The 15699-nt window shown below is 35.4% G+C and overlaps 1 protein-coding gene across 1 annotated transcript; it reads right to left on the reverse strand.

The window, feature by feature from the left end:
• Positions 1-771: 771 nt before the first annotated feature.
• On the reverse strand, positions 772-15392 carry LOC109083724 (SEC14-like protein 1). Its single transcript, XM_042720908.1, is given in 16 exon segments — positions 772-1100; positions 1240-1418; positions 1550-1801; positions 2905-3039; positions 3459-3593; positions 3888-4059; positions 4278-4348; positions 4523-4611; positions 4842-5033; positions 6345-6452; positions 6823-7012; positions 8819-8947; positions 9048-9179; positions 9443-9592; positions 14729-14799; positions 15238-15392. Coding segments are annotated over 15 exon segments (2103 nt in total). The 5' UTR covers positions 14792-14799; positions 15238-15392; the 3' UTR covers positions 772-994.
• Positions 15393-15699: the final 307 nt, after the last annotated feature.

Raw genomic sequence — 15699 nt, forward strand, 5'->3', positions numbered from 1 at the left:
AAAAAACTTTATTTTAGCTGTTTTTTTTTTTTTTATTTATTTTATTGAGCTCTTTTTTTTCCTTTAAAATTAAACTCTTGATCTCCTTTATGGTTTTTGGGTCACACTTGATAATTTTTTTGTTAAATATTTTAGCAATGAAATGTGTAAAAAACTATTTTTTTTTTTCCCCCTCAGGAAAATCATTGTATTTTTTTTAAAACATTGAATTATATGTTTTGTTTATTATTTAGAATTATTTAAAGATTTTATGATACTATGCAATATTTCAATAATATGTTTTGTTTTTTTATAAGCTATATTGCTATTTTCCCTTTAAGCTCTTGAGCTCCTGTATTTTGGGGCTAAACTCCTTCATTTTTGGGTCACACTTGGTGCTTGAAATTAAGTGTTTTTTTTTTTTTTTTTTTGTGGAAAATCAGTGTTATACATTTTTATTCAATAATATTTTTAGGTTTTTTTTTTAATTTTGAGGAGCTTTTATGATAGTATGAAATATAAAATTTTTATCACCTATTTGTTTCATGAAATGAAAATTAATTATTAATTGTTTTTTTGGTAATTGTTGGTGCTTAAAATAGCGTGTTTTTTTTTTTTTTTTAGGAAAATCAATGTAATACATTTTTATTCAATAATATTTGTATTTTTTTATTTTGAATTTTGGGAAGATTTTATGATAGTATGAAATTATTATACAATTTTTATCACCTATATTTTTCTATTAAAATTAATTCACAATTGGGTCACACTTGGTGCTTGAAATGTAATGTTTTTGTTTGTTTGTTTATTTGTTTTTAACAACATCTACAAATGTATTTGTAACAGTATACAGAAAACTCACACATAATTTACATCAAGCCTGCAGTTTCTGATGAAAAAGATCAGCACTCATGCAGACGTTTGTTGTGTTTTGATGTGAACCTCTGTTTCACTGTCACATGATCCTTCATCATTTCCTGCAGAGCTACAGTCACAGAAGCGTCTTGTTTTCCTGCTATCTTGAGATGCTTGACTCTGTCTGTGATTGGTTGGAGGAGCTGGTGGCGGCACTGAGCAGAGAGAAAGCGCTGTGACTCGACTCCAGGCTGCTCATGGAGCCCCTGATACAAACACAAACACACATCTTTACAGAAAACATCTGGCCGTCCAAATCATATTTTTTAGAAGGTGTGCTTTTTCAGTTTACCATGTTTCAGTTGTATTTTAATGCTAAGCACTTTGCAATGTAATCATACAGACCTGAAGTCAGTGGAGCGCAGCACCTCTGTGAAATACATGACTCTGCATTTGTGTGAGGAGACCTGCAGAGAGGCCAGAACATCATCTACACGCGGCCGACTGGAAGAAGTGCATGATGGGCTGCTGTAAAGACGCCACTGCAGGATGTAGAATCCAGGCCAGCGCGTCACATGAGATCCCTGATGGGACAGATGTGGATCAGAGGAAGAGAATCATGGATGATGGGATTTTGTATAGTCTTCTGATCAGTGTTTTATAGTGAAATATGAGCCATGCTGATGTTCCTGACAGGTTTCATGAGACTCCGCACCTGTACGCTCTCTCCCTCTCGGCAGCTCAGGGCCGTCTCCACCATGCTGTAGTCTTGTCCCAGCATCCAGGATCTGTCGATGAGCTGGACGTTGTTCCCGGCGGGACAGGCGAGGTTGTGTGCGCTCAGACCGTCTCTTTTAACTGGCTGAGGAGCTCTTCTGGAGTGATAGATGTTGAAGATCACGTCTCCTTTACACACATCAAAGTCCCACGTAATGACAGACGATACTTCTGTAATCTCTATCAGCACCTGGAAACAAATTAATTTCATAATTCATAACACACAGCGCTGAGCTCCATTCAGAATTTAATTTCAAACAGGATTCAAAGCTGTATTTCAAACTAGAAGTTAAACGAGGAAGTAGAAGTAATAGGACTTGAAAAGAAAATGCACATAACTGCTATTTTAAGTATGTTTATTTTTTTCAGTATACTATCACGTTTGTACACACAGCAGATAAAGTATTTCCAGAAACACTTTATTAGTTAATTATCAAAGAAAGAAAGAAAGAAAAATTATAGCCATAATATGGACTATTGTAAATGTTGTGATATATGCTCAGAGACTGTTATTTCATCCTCACACTGCTGATTTCACCATTAACTCTTCACCTGAACAGTTTATGTTGCTGTATATGGTCTCGTAATACTTGACCATCAAAACATAGAGGTAGACATCAGCTTTTCTCTGTTATCATGTTTGGTTCAGGAGATATGACACAAAATACATAATTTGGTAATGGGCGGAATGTAAAATGGTCGCCATGGCAACCACAAGGTGTTTTTGAGACGGCTCCATTTCTAACCTGTACAATATTGTACCAAGTTTCATGCTTTTATTAAAAAGTGAACCTCGCCTCAAATTTTGCACATATCACCTGGACTAATATGATTTTATTATTATTTGAAGTACCACAGATAACGTTACTTGTTTAAATGGGCATCATACCCTAAACGACTGAGCAGAACTCCCTGTTGAAAAAAAAACAGCAGTTCAACCATGTGCTGGTTAGGTATGTTTTGACGCTGGGATGCTGGTTCATGCTGGTCCTTTGCTGGTTTATGCTGGTCATGTGCTGGCAAAGGGCAAAGGTAAAGCATAAAAGGGCAATCATAAACCAGCAAAGGACCAGCATAAACCACCATCCCCACATCAAAACACACCTAACCAGCATATGCTGGTTTTTTTCAACAGGGCTAGACTAACAGTATTTGACTTTCACGCTGCATGTCTTCTTCTGAACAACAGATGGAGCCAGTCATCAACATACAGCGTGTGTAATGAACTTCTCACAGCTGAAGTAAACAGCAGCAGCTGTATATTGTAGAGTATCGTCTATGGATGAGCTGTACCTCGTGTGGAGCTCCCTTCAACACACTCGCGCTCTTGTAGATGGTTTCACTCCACAGTTTAAGCTCCTCGTTTTCCAGCTCCTCAGCCGTACGATACAGAGACTTGGGAACCAGACCAGCCTCAGGAACATCACACTGAATTAAACAAGAGAAACACAGTTAGATTAGAGTGACATTCAGTTGTTTTTATGCCTACCTGAATAAATATACAACTACACGTGTCCTGTAAGTATATTCTTTTAAAATCTATAATTTAGTACTCTTTTCAAAAGTATACAACAGTGTTTAACCGACTGAAATGCATTAGAGGAGAGTCTGTTTGACACAAAGCACTCATAATATGCACACATGAAACAATATTTAAATATAATTATGCAAATCATTTTTTGAGAATGACTTGTTGGTCTAAGAAGAGCACGTGACGTGTCCTATCTCTTTTAAACAAATGATGCACAGATCTGCCTGACGCTCCAGCTCGGTGACCCCACTGTATCAGAAAGCGTCTCGACCGATCAGAGATTAAACATGTCAGATCTCACCAGCAACAGACTCACCAGAGCGTCTCCTCCTAAGAAGTCAGGGATGAAGTCTCTGTTGATGTAGTCCACCAGACCTCCAGGCCCCTGGTAGTCATTCCCAGCATAGATGAGAAACTTCTTCCGCGTGTTTTCGTCGATGAATGGACTCACCTGAGCGCAGAACAGGGTGCAACAGAAATCAGCGGGTCATTTTTCATTAGCACTGCTAACAAAGGCCCAGGCAAGCATGACATTTACAGAAGCCTGGCAATTAAGAAAGGCACCACGCTAACATGACATTTAACTCTGAAGGGTCAGTGTGTAGACAGAACAATTAACAAACATTAAATAAAGACTTAGTATGTGCTTATCTCAGTCTTTCCCAATATCATCAACTATCTGTTAACATTCTTTCGATGTGCTAGGTGCGTCACAATGTGAAATCCTATGTTTGTGTGTGTTTACCAAAGTCCAGAGCACAGGAAACACTCTGGGTGCTCTCAGTATGAGGAGACGGCCCAGAGTTTCAGGGTAGTTGGCTCCTACAAGCTCTATCATCCTCAGCAAGGCTTTGATTCCTGGTCTCCACAGATGTCTCATATTTAACCCCTCCAGATCCACCAGACACGTCCAACAACTACACAACACAAACACAGAAGCAATTATTACTTATCAGAGTACAGACATCCCATAAAACACACAGTATGTGTGACCACCAAGAACTGATTCTTATTCACATCAGTTCCATTTAGAAGTTTGATATAAGTGGAGTTGGAATTGGAACCAAAGTCATAAAATTCATTTTGATTCCATTCTGTACAGACATGACTGGTTTGGACATGTATTCATAAATACCTGATTGGCTTTCCAAATATTTTGGTGTTCTCTTCACAGTGTCTGAGACCTTCCTCATTGATGGATAGCACCTGAAGGTTGGACCAAAGATGAAGGGGGTCAGTGAATATTGTCATATCACCCTGAACTAAAACTTGCTCTATGGTAAAGCACTAAGGCGTTACAAACATAACAGTATGACTTTCTGTAAAGCTGCTTTGAAACTCTGTATATTGTGAGTGATGTGGAATTAGTTGAACTCTTACATGTCTCAGAAGGGTCTCTTCTCCCAGCACCCGCACTAAACCTTTTGTGTCCATTTGTCCAAGTCGAAGGATATAAAGATGACGTCCATCTACACAATACACACACAAGCAAGCACATAACCACACAGATTTCTGCATCTTTAATATTAATGCATCCTCATTGAAAACACCTCACTCAGATGCAGTTTTTGATCAGTTTCAAACTCTTTTTTTTTAAAGGCTGATTGTATGTCCAGCACTGGGATAACACACATCTTCTCCATTAGTTATTCATCACACAGCCATGTATAAAGTCAAATTAAACATAGTTGAGACAGACCTTTGTCATGGTGGTGCCAGCCTCCTGTGTAGTAGTCCTGCAGGAGCTGTGGACACTGCCATGTGTCCAACAGGAAGTCTATCTGATGCTGCTTCCTCCATGTGAGTGTCTGGCATAAAGCCTCTTTGGCCTTTTCCAGATTAAAGTCCCGTGAACGCAGGAAACGCAGCACATGCTGGTCTTTAGGGATCTGAAATGATTCAAATATAATTAAATAATAATTCCATTTATCAAATCATAATCATAAATCAGTCTAATATGCTGATTAGCAGCTCAAGAGACACTTATTATTATCAGTTTTGAAAACTGTTGTGCTCCTTAAGTTTTAAATGGGCATTTTAAATTTAAATGGGTCATATGATGCGATTAAAATGTTTTCCTTTCTCTTTGGAGTGTTACAAGCTCTTGGTCAATAAAGAAGATCTTGTAAAAAAAAAAAAAGTAATTCTTATAAAGTTAAAGGTAAGAGTCCAACCACAAAACGGCTCATTCTAACACACCCCCACATCTCTACGTCACTATGTGGGAAGATTTGCTTAATGCCACCCAAATGTTCACGCAAAGAAAGAAGGCGTAACCTTTAATCTTGCTGTAGTATTGTTGCTGCGGCTATGTCGAGACGCTGTGTGTTTCGTTGTGAAAGCAAAACTACTTTGTTTTGTCTTCCAAAAGAGGACACAACTAGAAATCAATGGTTAAGTGTATTTACAACACTGTTCCGGAACAGTTCAACCCAAATATTCAGATGTGTGCAGCACATTTTATGGAGAACAAGGACTGTTTCATGTGAGAGTAGCCTGCAATGCGGGTTTCTGTTTTTTATAAAGTGGGGTAATTCCGACTTTGCAAGGACATTCTGGTGCTTCTGACACACAGTCTGTAAGTACGTTTACATATTTAAAGAATTTGCCACTGATGATTCATACGTGAGTTTTGAGCATTAGAGTAGCGTCTTGTTGTTTGTTGTTTCTCTGATCACAAATCCAGACATGGTTTTATATTTACGTAGCGCGATACGTAGCGTGATACGCAACGCAATGCGTAAAAAGACAGTACAAGTCATTATAATCAGTAATTATGTCCCCACTGGATGCAACAAATGCCTCGTTTGTAATGAGTTTTATTGGTTTTGTCTCATCGCGCCAGGACACACAGCATCACAGTATGGTAAGGGGCATAACATTTCTGTCACAAGCTTGAGGAATTTGGCCAGTCACAATGCACTGGATAGCTGGCCAATCAGCATACACCTTGCTTTTCAAAACGATGAGCTTTGTAAAAATTTACGCGTTTCAGAAAGGAGGGGCATAGAGGAGCAACAATAATGTACAGTACGTGGAAAATTATGTGTTTTTAAACCTGAAACCGCATAAACACATTGCATTACACCAAGTACACAACATAATGTTCCTTTAGCAACGTCATATGACCCCTTCAATGCATATTTGCTGAATAAAAAATCTGAATTTATTTCATTTTTTTTTTTTTTGTTTTAGTTGTTTTTCTTTTGTTTTGTTTGTTTGTTTCATTGTGGTAGTGTAGTGGGAGAGTTATATTGGTATGTTGTCAGTTTTCCCAGATAACGGGAGATGTAGTCCGCATCTAACTTGTCTGTGAACAACACACAACCAACAAACAGTTGAGAAACGTGTCAGAGATCATTGGCTCTGTTCCAAAGCATAGAGCATATTTTTTATGCTTGGTGTATAATAGAATTATCTTAGCAACATGCTAAACAAATCTATTTTGAAATCAATAGTGATTTGATTACCCTGTGAGGTTTGTGTGAGGAATATTGAGAGATATAGAGCTGCAAATAAGTCACAATAACCTAAGAGGTTTCTTTCAGTTTTGAAAGTACTTTGAAAGGCGGTAGACAGCAAGGCAGCTCACTAGATTTTGTTGATGTGCAATATATTTTCTTTTCTCCTCCACATTATTATATTTATGAGCACATAGTGAGCACTATGATTCATCTCACCATCCGGAGAGCCTGGCAGGACGTCCGTGGAGCCGGGGTGAGCTCTGCTGCTGCATGCTGGGATAGCTCTGGCTGAGCTGACAGGCAGGGCGTGAGATGGGGTGGGGGCAGGAGGAGGTGCCCAGCGGGGCACGTGGGTAATGCCCTCCTCCTCCAGTTGTTTGAGGTGAAATTCAATAATCTCTTTTCCCTAGAGAGAGAGAGAGAGAGAGAGAGAGAGAAGTTTACACAAATGAAACAAGCAAACATTGGCTTTAGGTACATAGACACATGAGAACTTATCTTGCACGCAAGTCAGCATAACAGAAAACAGGTCCTCATAATAGATATAAAGGAAGCAGGAAGGGGGAACTTTAAAAAATAAAGCAATACGAAACTTGGCAGGCCAGTCGCTATTACTGTCTGGATGTAGATAAAGTAAACATTTCTTCAGTGAAATAATAATAAAATAGAATGTTTCAGATGTTTTAGTGTAAATGTTTACTTGTTCTTGAAAAAACGGTTCAAGTGGTCCAGATCTTTTGTACAAAGAGGACAGGGTGATGAAAAAAAAAAATGTTGCATTTTTTTTTCTTACTGCTATTTACTTGCAAAAGTTTTACAGTGATGGAAATACTTTGAGATAGGTAGAACCAGTGCTTGAAGTGGAATACATTCATGTATTTATTTAATTATTTATATGAAATAAATAAGTACTTTTTAATAATTCACAATGTATAGTGCCACAATAAATCAATCAATAATTAAATAATGGTTTTCAATACAAATTAGCACAAGTCAAGCTGCGATACCAAACAGGACCACATGGAGATGGCAAAGACCACTAAATTGAAATTGTTTAATATTATACGGATCCATTCAGAATCGCTAAATCTCTGACCACCGCATAATTAGCGTTCATTATAAAACACTCTTGCTTTTAAGCCAAATACAAGCTGAAAAGAATAATTTTACTGACATCTGGACGTAAGTCACTATTCTCTCCGCAATCGCTGATGAAATCAGCCGTGTTTTCTCTGCATTAGCACTGTTTTGAACTTACTGTTTGAATTTGCTTACTGGATCCTTGGACTTTCCAGGAGTTTGAAATGATGTGATCACAAAAGCCTGCTTCTATTCATTTTAAGATATTATTTTCGTCATAAAGCACTGATTCAAATTATTAATTAATAATTAATTATAAGCTTATTTTACTACTCTGCGCACCTCCCCTGACATGCTCTCACTTGCTTCTTTCTTGCTTTTGTTAACTGTATAATAAATAAAAAGAAAACAGATAGAATACAAAAAGATTAGAAAAGCTAGTTTTTTTTTTTTAAGAAAACAAGCAGTTGGTAAATTATCAGAGTGGAAGTCTAAAAGGGACAATTATGTTTTAGAATAGAATTTTAATAGATTTTAGAATAGATATAATTTTAATAGAATAGTTATAAAAGAATAGATGTTCCTCAGAGAAACTTTTGCACTCTCTTGCAAAATGTTTTGCAAACGAACAGAACTGGTGAGGGAAATACTACCAGATGTAAACTTGATTCCACATACACAGTTTCTCAAAGAATGCAATACTTTTGAGAACACAAAAGTTTTGTGAGATAACACTAAACATAGCAGACCAGGAGAAAGAAAAGTTGAGGGGTGGGCTTCAAGTTCAAAATAAGAGAGATGTGACACAAATGTTTTGCAAGTGTACATAAAGTTTCACTGGCAAATGCAAGTGAACTCAATTATTCTGGTGGCAAAGGCATTGAAAAATAATTTTTTCCTCCTCATGCTTTTATGAACATCTGTCATGTTTCTCCATCACCTTATAGGAGTTCCATATACTTTTTGGTTGAAATTAATAATTTAGTGTTCAAAGAAAATTAAGCATATTTTTTGAAACATTAATTTTTGTATGTTTTGTCAATACTACTGAGACAACTGTGAAACATTTCTACTAACAAAACTTGTCTTCATTTAGCAAAAAAAGGTCACACACACACACGCGCACACACACCTTTTTAATACTGGTGGCGTACTGCTTCATTGAAATCTTCTCTGCTGTGCTCTCAAACCCGAAAAAGGATTTGATGTCCATGCTGGCAGACTGCTCAAAACAGGTCCAGTCTTCATTCTCCGGGTGAACCTGAAGAAGGAATGCATAAAACATCAGGATCCCTCGTAAACCAGCTTATACATAAACGTGTCCATAATTGAGAGAGAAACGGCAGGATGTGGCTTCAGACCGTGTAGCAGCAGTGCTCATAGACATTGACTCTGCTGGAGAAGGACTCATTATAGGCCTCTATGTGCAGAGTTCTCTCTCTTCGGTTCAAAGAGTTCTTCTGGATGAAATACATGTACTCCACTCCTGCTATCTGAACACAGAGTCATTTGTCAGAATCACCACAAAGTACCTAATATTGGTAAGTTTTAAGGGCTTAATGATGATAATTCTGTCAACATTTTGTCCCAAACCCATAAGATTTTGTTTCTTCTTCGGAACAAAAATAATAATTTTTGTCCATCCATTTAAAGTCTAAATAATTTAACATTTTCAAGTACAGTAAATGATGGAATTTGCCATTGATATGGCATTTTGGGCCAAAAAAATGTAAAAAAAAATTAAATAAATGTATACCCTCTTTAGAAGCCGAGGGGCCTCAACATCCACGGTACATCTGCGCTCAATCACTTGGGACGCCCCATCCTCACTATGACACTCACTGATGATGACACTGTTCACAAACATGGGTATCAGCGGACAGTTTGGGAATCTCTTCTCATAGGCCTATGGAAGAAAAAAAAGGATGAGACATGTAAGTGTGAGAAAGGTAAAAGGGTGAAAGAAATTCAGTGATAAAAATGATAAAATACTGAACTGATTATAAAGCAGAAACGTAGCTGTACACATTGAGACAATTTTTGCACACAGTGCAGTATTCTTAAAAATATGTTTTTTTCACTTCACCTTGTGCAAATTACCCTCATATAGCTTATGTGTGTTCTTGAAAACAGAACACAGGTCTTGTGATATGTTATTGTTTTAGTTGACTTAGCAGCTCATATGACCGGATTACCAAGTACAATATGTCACATGAAGTCTTAAGTCAAATATACCAATTAACCACAGATATGCCAGTCAATATTTACTCCCTAATCTCTCACCTTTTAAGGTTCTCACTGTGAGAAGTCATAGGACATATGCTAAATAGGGCTGGGTGATTTGGCAAAAAAATACAATCTCGATTTTTTCCTAACGTTTGACCGATTCTCGATTTTTCTCCAGATTTTTAACGTCAACTTTAAAAATGTAACTACAACATTATTCAAATAACTTTTTCTTTATTAAACCTTTAGTTGAAGAAAATTCTATTCCAACATGATGTAAATGTATATGCAAAAACTACAACTACATCCTGTACAAACTTGTCTTATACATGTTATATGTTCAGAAATAATAGGCTATAATGAAAATGCTTCAATTCTCAACAGTCAGTGTAATTCAAATTCAAAATGACTTACTTTATACAGTACATAGAATCCCAAAAATTTAAATCTGTAAACTGCACACTTGTAAATATATCTGTACATTTATTTAAAGAGATTTCTCTATATTTTCTACTTTTGTATATAGTGCATTATTTATTTTTCTGTTTTTCTTATATTAGTGTTGTACTCCATCTCTACTATGTAATTCCTTTGTCTGCTGCACTAGTTTGCACTATTTCCATACTTTCTTCTGCACTGGAAGCTCCTGTCACCAAATCAAATTCCTTTGTCTGTGTAAATTACCTGATAATAAAGCTCTTTTGACTTCTGACGGTATAACACTAGTAGACTATTAATAATAAATGTTCTGTGAAATCAATGAACAGCAGCTTTCAGCCTGTCACCATGATGCAAACATGAAATATCAGACATACAGTAGTAGTTCTTTACAGGTTCTTTTTTTATTCGCTTGTGTTCTTTTCCATTGTTTTTGATATGTAAACATGGACTCGATTGACTGTTGCGCTCGCATCTCTTGCAGTGTCTCATACATTAAAACACTCAAGTTAAGAGAAGTTCAACTCCCATCTTCTTTTGAATGTTTTTCCTATTCCTCTGCACGTGGCACATCTTTATCAACACAAAAGTGCATTCTGTGTGAATGGCGCCTCGCAATATGACCATGTCACACGTGAGCGGTTAATTACATGCGCTGACATGCGGTTGAATCACTCTTTTCTCTTTACTGTTATCACCTGCATATTGTCAACGTGTCCAATTCTGACATTTGGTAATAATTCTATTTAAAATCACGATTCCTCGATTTAAAAATAATAAAATTGTGGCAAAACATTAAATTCGAATTAATCGATTAAATTGGAAAAATCGCCCAGCCCTAATGCTAAAACATATATACAAATGATCTGCATTGGAAGGTTTGCTTATTTTTGTTAAATGGAAAGGATTCATACCTCCAGAACCATTCTATTGTGCTCTGTTTAGTTTAGTGTCACATTACACACTTTAAATTGCATCTACGTCAGTGCATTAGCCATCAGTGCAAATATGCCGAGCAGTGAATGAGCTCTTTCCAGTATATTTGTTTTAGTATGTGTTCTCTGCTATTCCAGAGAGAGAGAGAGTCACGTAGATTAAATAGCAACAAGATCCTGCTAAAAGTCAAACAACGTTGTATACACACGTGCAAAATGTAAATGATCTATATAACTCTTTAGAATAGTGAGTGGAGTGCCTTAATGGACTGAAATGGAATGCATTTTGAAACAGAATATATTATAGAATAGTAGTATGCTACAGTTTTTACACGTAATATGACAAAAAAAAAAAATAAATCTGTAATGCATTTTGGCACTAACAGTTGTCAATGCACAGCTGGATACAATATTCTATGCAGTGTTGTTTAATGCACATTCTGATCAGTGTAGTAGGTCATGTACAGAAATCCTGCAAACTGTGTACGGTACACAAATACGTGCTTTATGCTAAAAATATGGTAACTTCTTTAAAATGCCGGCAATATCTCGACCTTTGTGTTAAATCAATAAAGTGATGATGTCCATAGACGTCATCCATTAAAGCGATTGATCAAACAATGAAATGTTTCCTCTGGACTGTACACAATAACATAGTTCATGTAAGAGATGAAGGATTATATATTACTGTCTGCTTTCTGGAACAGAAAAGGCTACAGCAGCAAAAAATCCCAAATAATATTTATATTTAATTACTGAATTTCAATAGAATTATAATGCAACTGAACTAAATTATAATGAAATAATTCTGCACAATTTACACAATTATGGTCATTCGAATTTAAGAAATTAGAATTATAATAAAATCCAAAGAAATATACACGACTGCTTTCAGTTTTTAAGACAATTTAATATAATTCCTATTAAATGTATTAAACTAAATTTATATTGTATTTTATGTATTGTACTATCCTAAAATGTCCACATCGGAGGAACAATATACATTCACAAGCAGTAAAAACAATCAGTATATGATAATAAAAAAACATTTTTCATGAGACATGTGGCCAATTCCATTCCAAATTCTATTTAAACTGAATGCCAATACTTAAATTGTGAATTTTACTCAAACCCGGTCTTCCAATCATGAAAATCTAAAACAATCCCTTAAGTTTCTCTTAAACTAAGATGATTACTTGTTGAACTGGATTTTATATTGTGTGCAACAAACCTTTTATAAAATCCAAACCCCTTCCACAGCTGTTTCATAAGCACAATAATACTGTAAGCCTTTGTGACATAAACCCCAGAGGAGGTCTGACTGAGAGCAGAGGCTGAGAGCGCACAATGAATGATTCTTGTGAAGTGTGAGCAGTGGCCCATGCCGGCTAAACTATGACGTCAAACTGTGCACTCAGCAAATCTGAAAAAAAATCAATACACAATACTAATGTTGAAAAGAGCGAGTGATTAGTACTTTCACCAGGGGAAATGATGTCATTGTGGGGGGTGGAGTGGATCAATGCATGTGAACTGTAACCTAATTACCCAGCTGATCAATCATGCCTTGAGATTTCACGATGCTCACGCCTGCCAGAATTAATACTGCAACAGATTCACTCCAGACACAAAATACAATGACATTCAGACCATGATTATTATATGACCCAGATAGCTATTTTTAGCACTCCAAAAAATAATAAAGCAATCTATTATATCTGTTGTCTTATCATTAACACTTGCTTTGATATTTTATTATCTAATGCAGTGACAGACTGTACAGTTTAAATGTTAATTACAATTATGGCTCTTTCCCTTAAGAAAAGTGTATTTAATATGCACTTGTAGTGTACTCCAAATCTTAAAAGTAGATATTTTAAAACAACTGTATGTGCAAATAATGTAATATTAATAAAATAACATGCCACTTAACTGTTTTTAAAGAGAGTTCAGTAATGACTGTTTCTTAACACACTTAAGTACACATTTTAATATTGTTAAAGTCCATTTAAAATTAGTTTTTGTCATGTACTTATTTTGATGCGTTGACTAACACATTAAAGCACTTGTAAACTTGATTATAATCTTAGTGTTTTTATTTGTGTTATTTTTTATTTTAGTTATATTTTTTTTTTTTTTTTATATATTGTAAATTTATTATTTATTTGTGATTTGTTATTTATTTTGTATTTTTACATACATTTTTAAAATAAATCACATTAAAGTGTATTTTAGTTTACTATAAAAGATCGTCAGCACTTTTGGCAGAAATAGCATACAAAAATTAAGTTATGTCATACTGTAAGTGCATCATAAAGCATCACGTCTTTTTATTTTAATGCAATTAACAGTAAGTAGATTGTCTGAAAACATTTTAAATTCACACTTAAGTTTATTCTTGTAAAGTATATTATGTCTGTAATACATACTCTTTTGTATGCTAATGTGTTTTCACATGGGTTCTCAGGTGGTTGTAAGTGTTGAGGATTGTGTAAAGGGTGTGATAATATTAACAGGTCACAAGAGTTTTGAAAGGATTTAAGTGTGTATTGAAGTGCTGACATAATGGTGATGTTAACATAGGTAAATATAACTAACACATACAAAAAAAAAAAAATTTTGAATAATTGTTCTCATAAGCAATATAGTTCATTATCTTAACAATATGTCATTTACAGTTGCAATTTTGCAAATTAATTCAGTCACGTGTGTGTTTATCTGCATTTTACAACAGCTTCTAAAGCAGAAATTTAATCAGAATTTCTAAGCATCTCAAGCTTATCAGTTTTAAACCAGATACAAAAGTTAAGATAAAATGTAGCAGTGAATGTTAACTGGATTTTAGGATCCATATTTTACACCAAAAGTATCCCACATAAAATGTAACTGGATGATGTAATTTTCTTGTAAAGCAAGCTAGAGCTTTAGAAGTGTGCTTTAGAAGTAGCTTTAGAAGTTTTGATGATCTTGACAGACAATAATCCACTATTAATGTATATTTTAGTATGGCTGGACTGTAATATTGACCAGTGAGAAATCAGAATGTTAACTATTCATTTTATAATGGTAATCACATGAAACGCCAGTTAAAATGTTATAATGCAATAAAGCAATAGAGACTTGTGCTCTGTGAGGTTAAAGATTTACCCGTATTTGAGCTGACAACCCATCTAAAAGTTTAGTGTACTCTAGAGCAAAGTCATTTTGAGACAGTGTACAGCTGACTAGACAAACTTTGAGAACATTACTAAATAAAGGTGATTCTAGATCAACTCTTAATTGTTTCAACTATGCAGCAGGTATAATTTAAAAAGACAAAACTGGAAAACAAACAAATATAAAAGGATTAACCAACAATAGACAGACGTTTAAAGAATATGATTTGGCATACATACTCTTTCTTGTGCATACAATTAAAAAAACAAATAAATAAATACACTCACCGCCATTATGAGCTCAAAAGGGTACTTGTAAACCCTCACAGGAGACTGATATTTCTGCACCATCGCTGCACCTCAAATGAAAAGTTTCCAAAAATAAATTAATTAATAAAATTCATGAACAGCATTATGATCAGAGAAACAGAATTGATCCAACAGCATAAAGGTTGAGATATTGAAACATTATGTACTAATATATCTTCAGGCTGGTTACAAATTTCTCATTATACAGTAGGTACGATCGTCAGCAAAAACGTTATTCTTCTTATTCCATCTAAGATAAATGGCCTCTGTATGAATGTTTAAAAGAGTTTCAAACTTAAAATAATGATCACTGTGTACAGCCAGTGACCCAAAAGAGGCCTGTAGTCTTTATTTTATCTTCATGTTCATTGTTGTTCACCAGCATAGGCAATTTAAATGAAACACAAGTGAAGCAACTTGTAAACAAAGACTGACTCCAATGCAATGATAATGTAAACGTTCAGGACAGCTGTGAAATGAACTCTTACCCCTTATCTTTGAAGTTAAAGGTGCAGAGAATGTAGTTTAATGGAAGTCTTGATAAACCCTGAAGTGAAATACTAAGAATCCGGTCTGGGCTGCTTTAGTTATTCTGCTCCATTTTACTGAGGAAGTGAATGCCACGGTTGTGTCAGATGAGGTTACATAACCCACGTCACTCACACAAGCTCCGCCTCAAAACTCCAGTCCAGGCCAGTCCAGGCAAGTCCACTTGTTTAGTTAGAAGTAAGAGGTAAAAAAACAAAAAAACACTACGCATTTCACTGTATAGTTAATTTTTAGTTACATTTATATTTAGCATAAATTGATTTTTACAAGTACTTGACAATGCCTGTACTGGAAATATCAAAACAAATAAGAAAAGGAAGTCATGTAATGTTGTTTAATGTTCAAAGTCCAGATTTTTGACAAAGAGTAGTCTAAAAAAATTTTGTGTAAAAAGGGTTTCA

Source organism: Cyprinus carpio, chromosome B3 (genome assembly GCF_018340385.1).
Source record: "Cyprinus carpio isolate SPL01 chromosome B3, ASM1834038v1, whole genome shotgun sequence".
NCBI classification, from domain to species: Eukaryota; Metazoa; Chordata; class Actinopteri; order Cypriniformes; family Cyprinidae; genus Cyprinus; species Cyprinus carpio.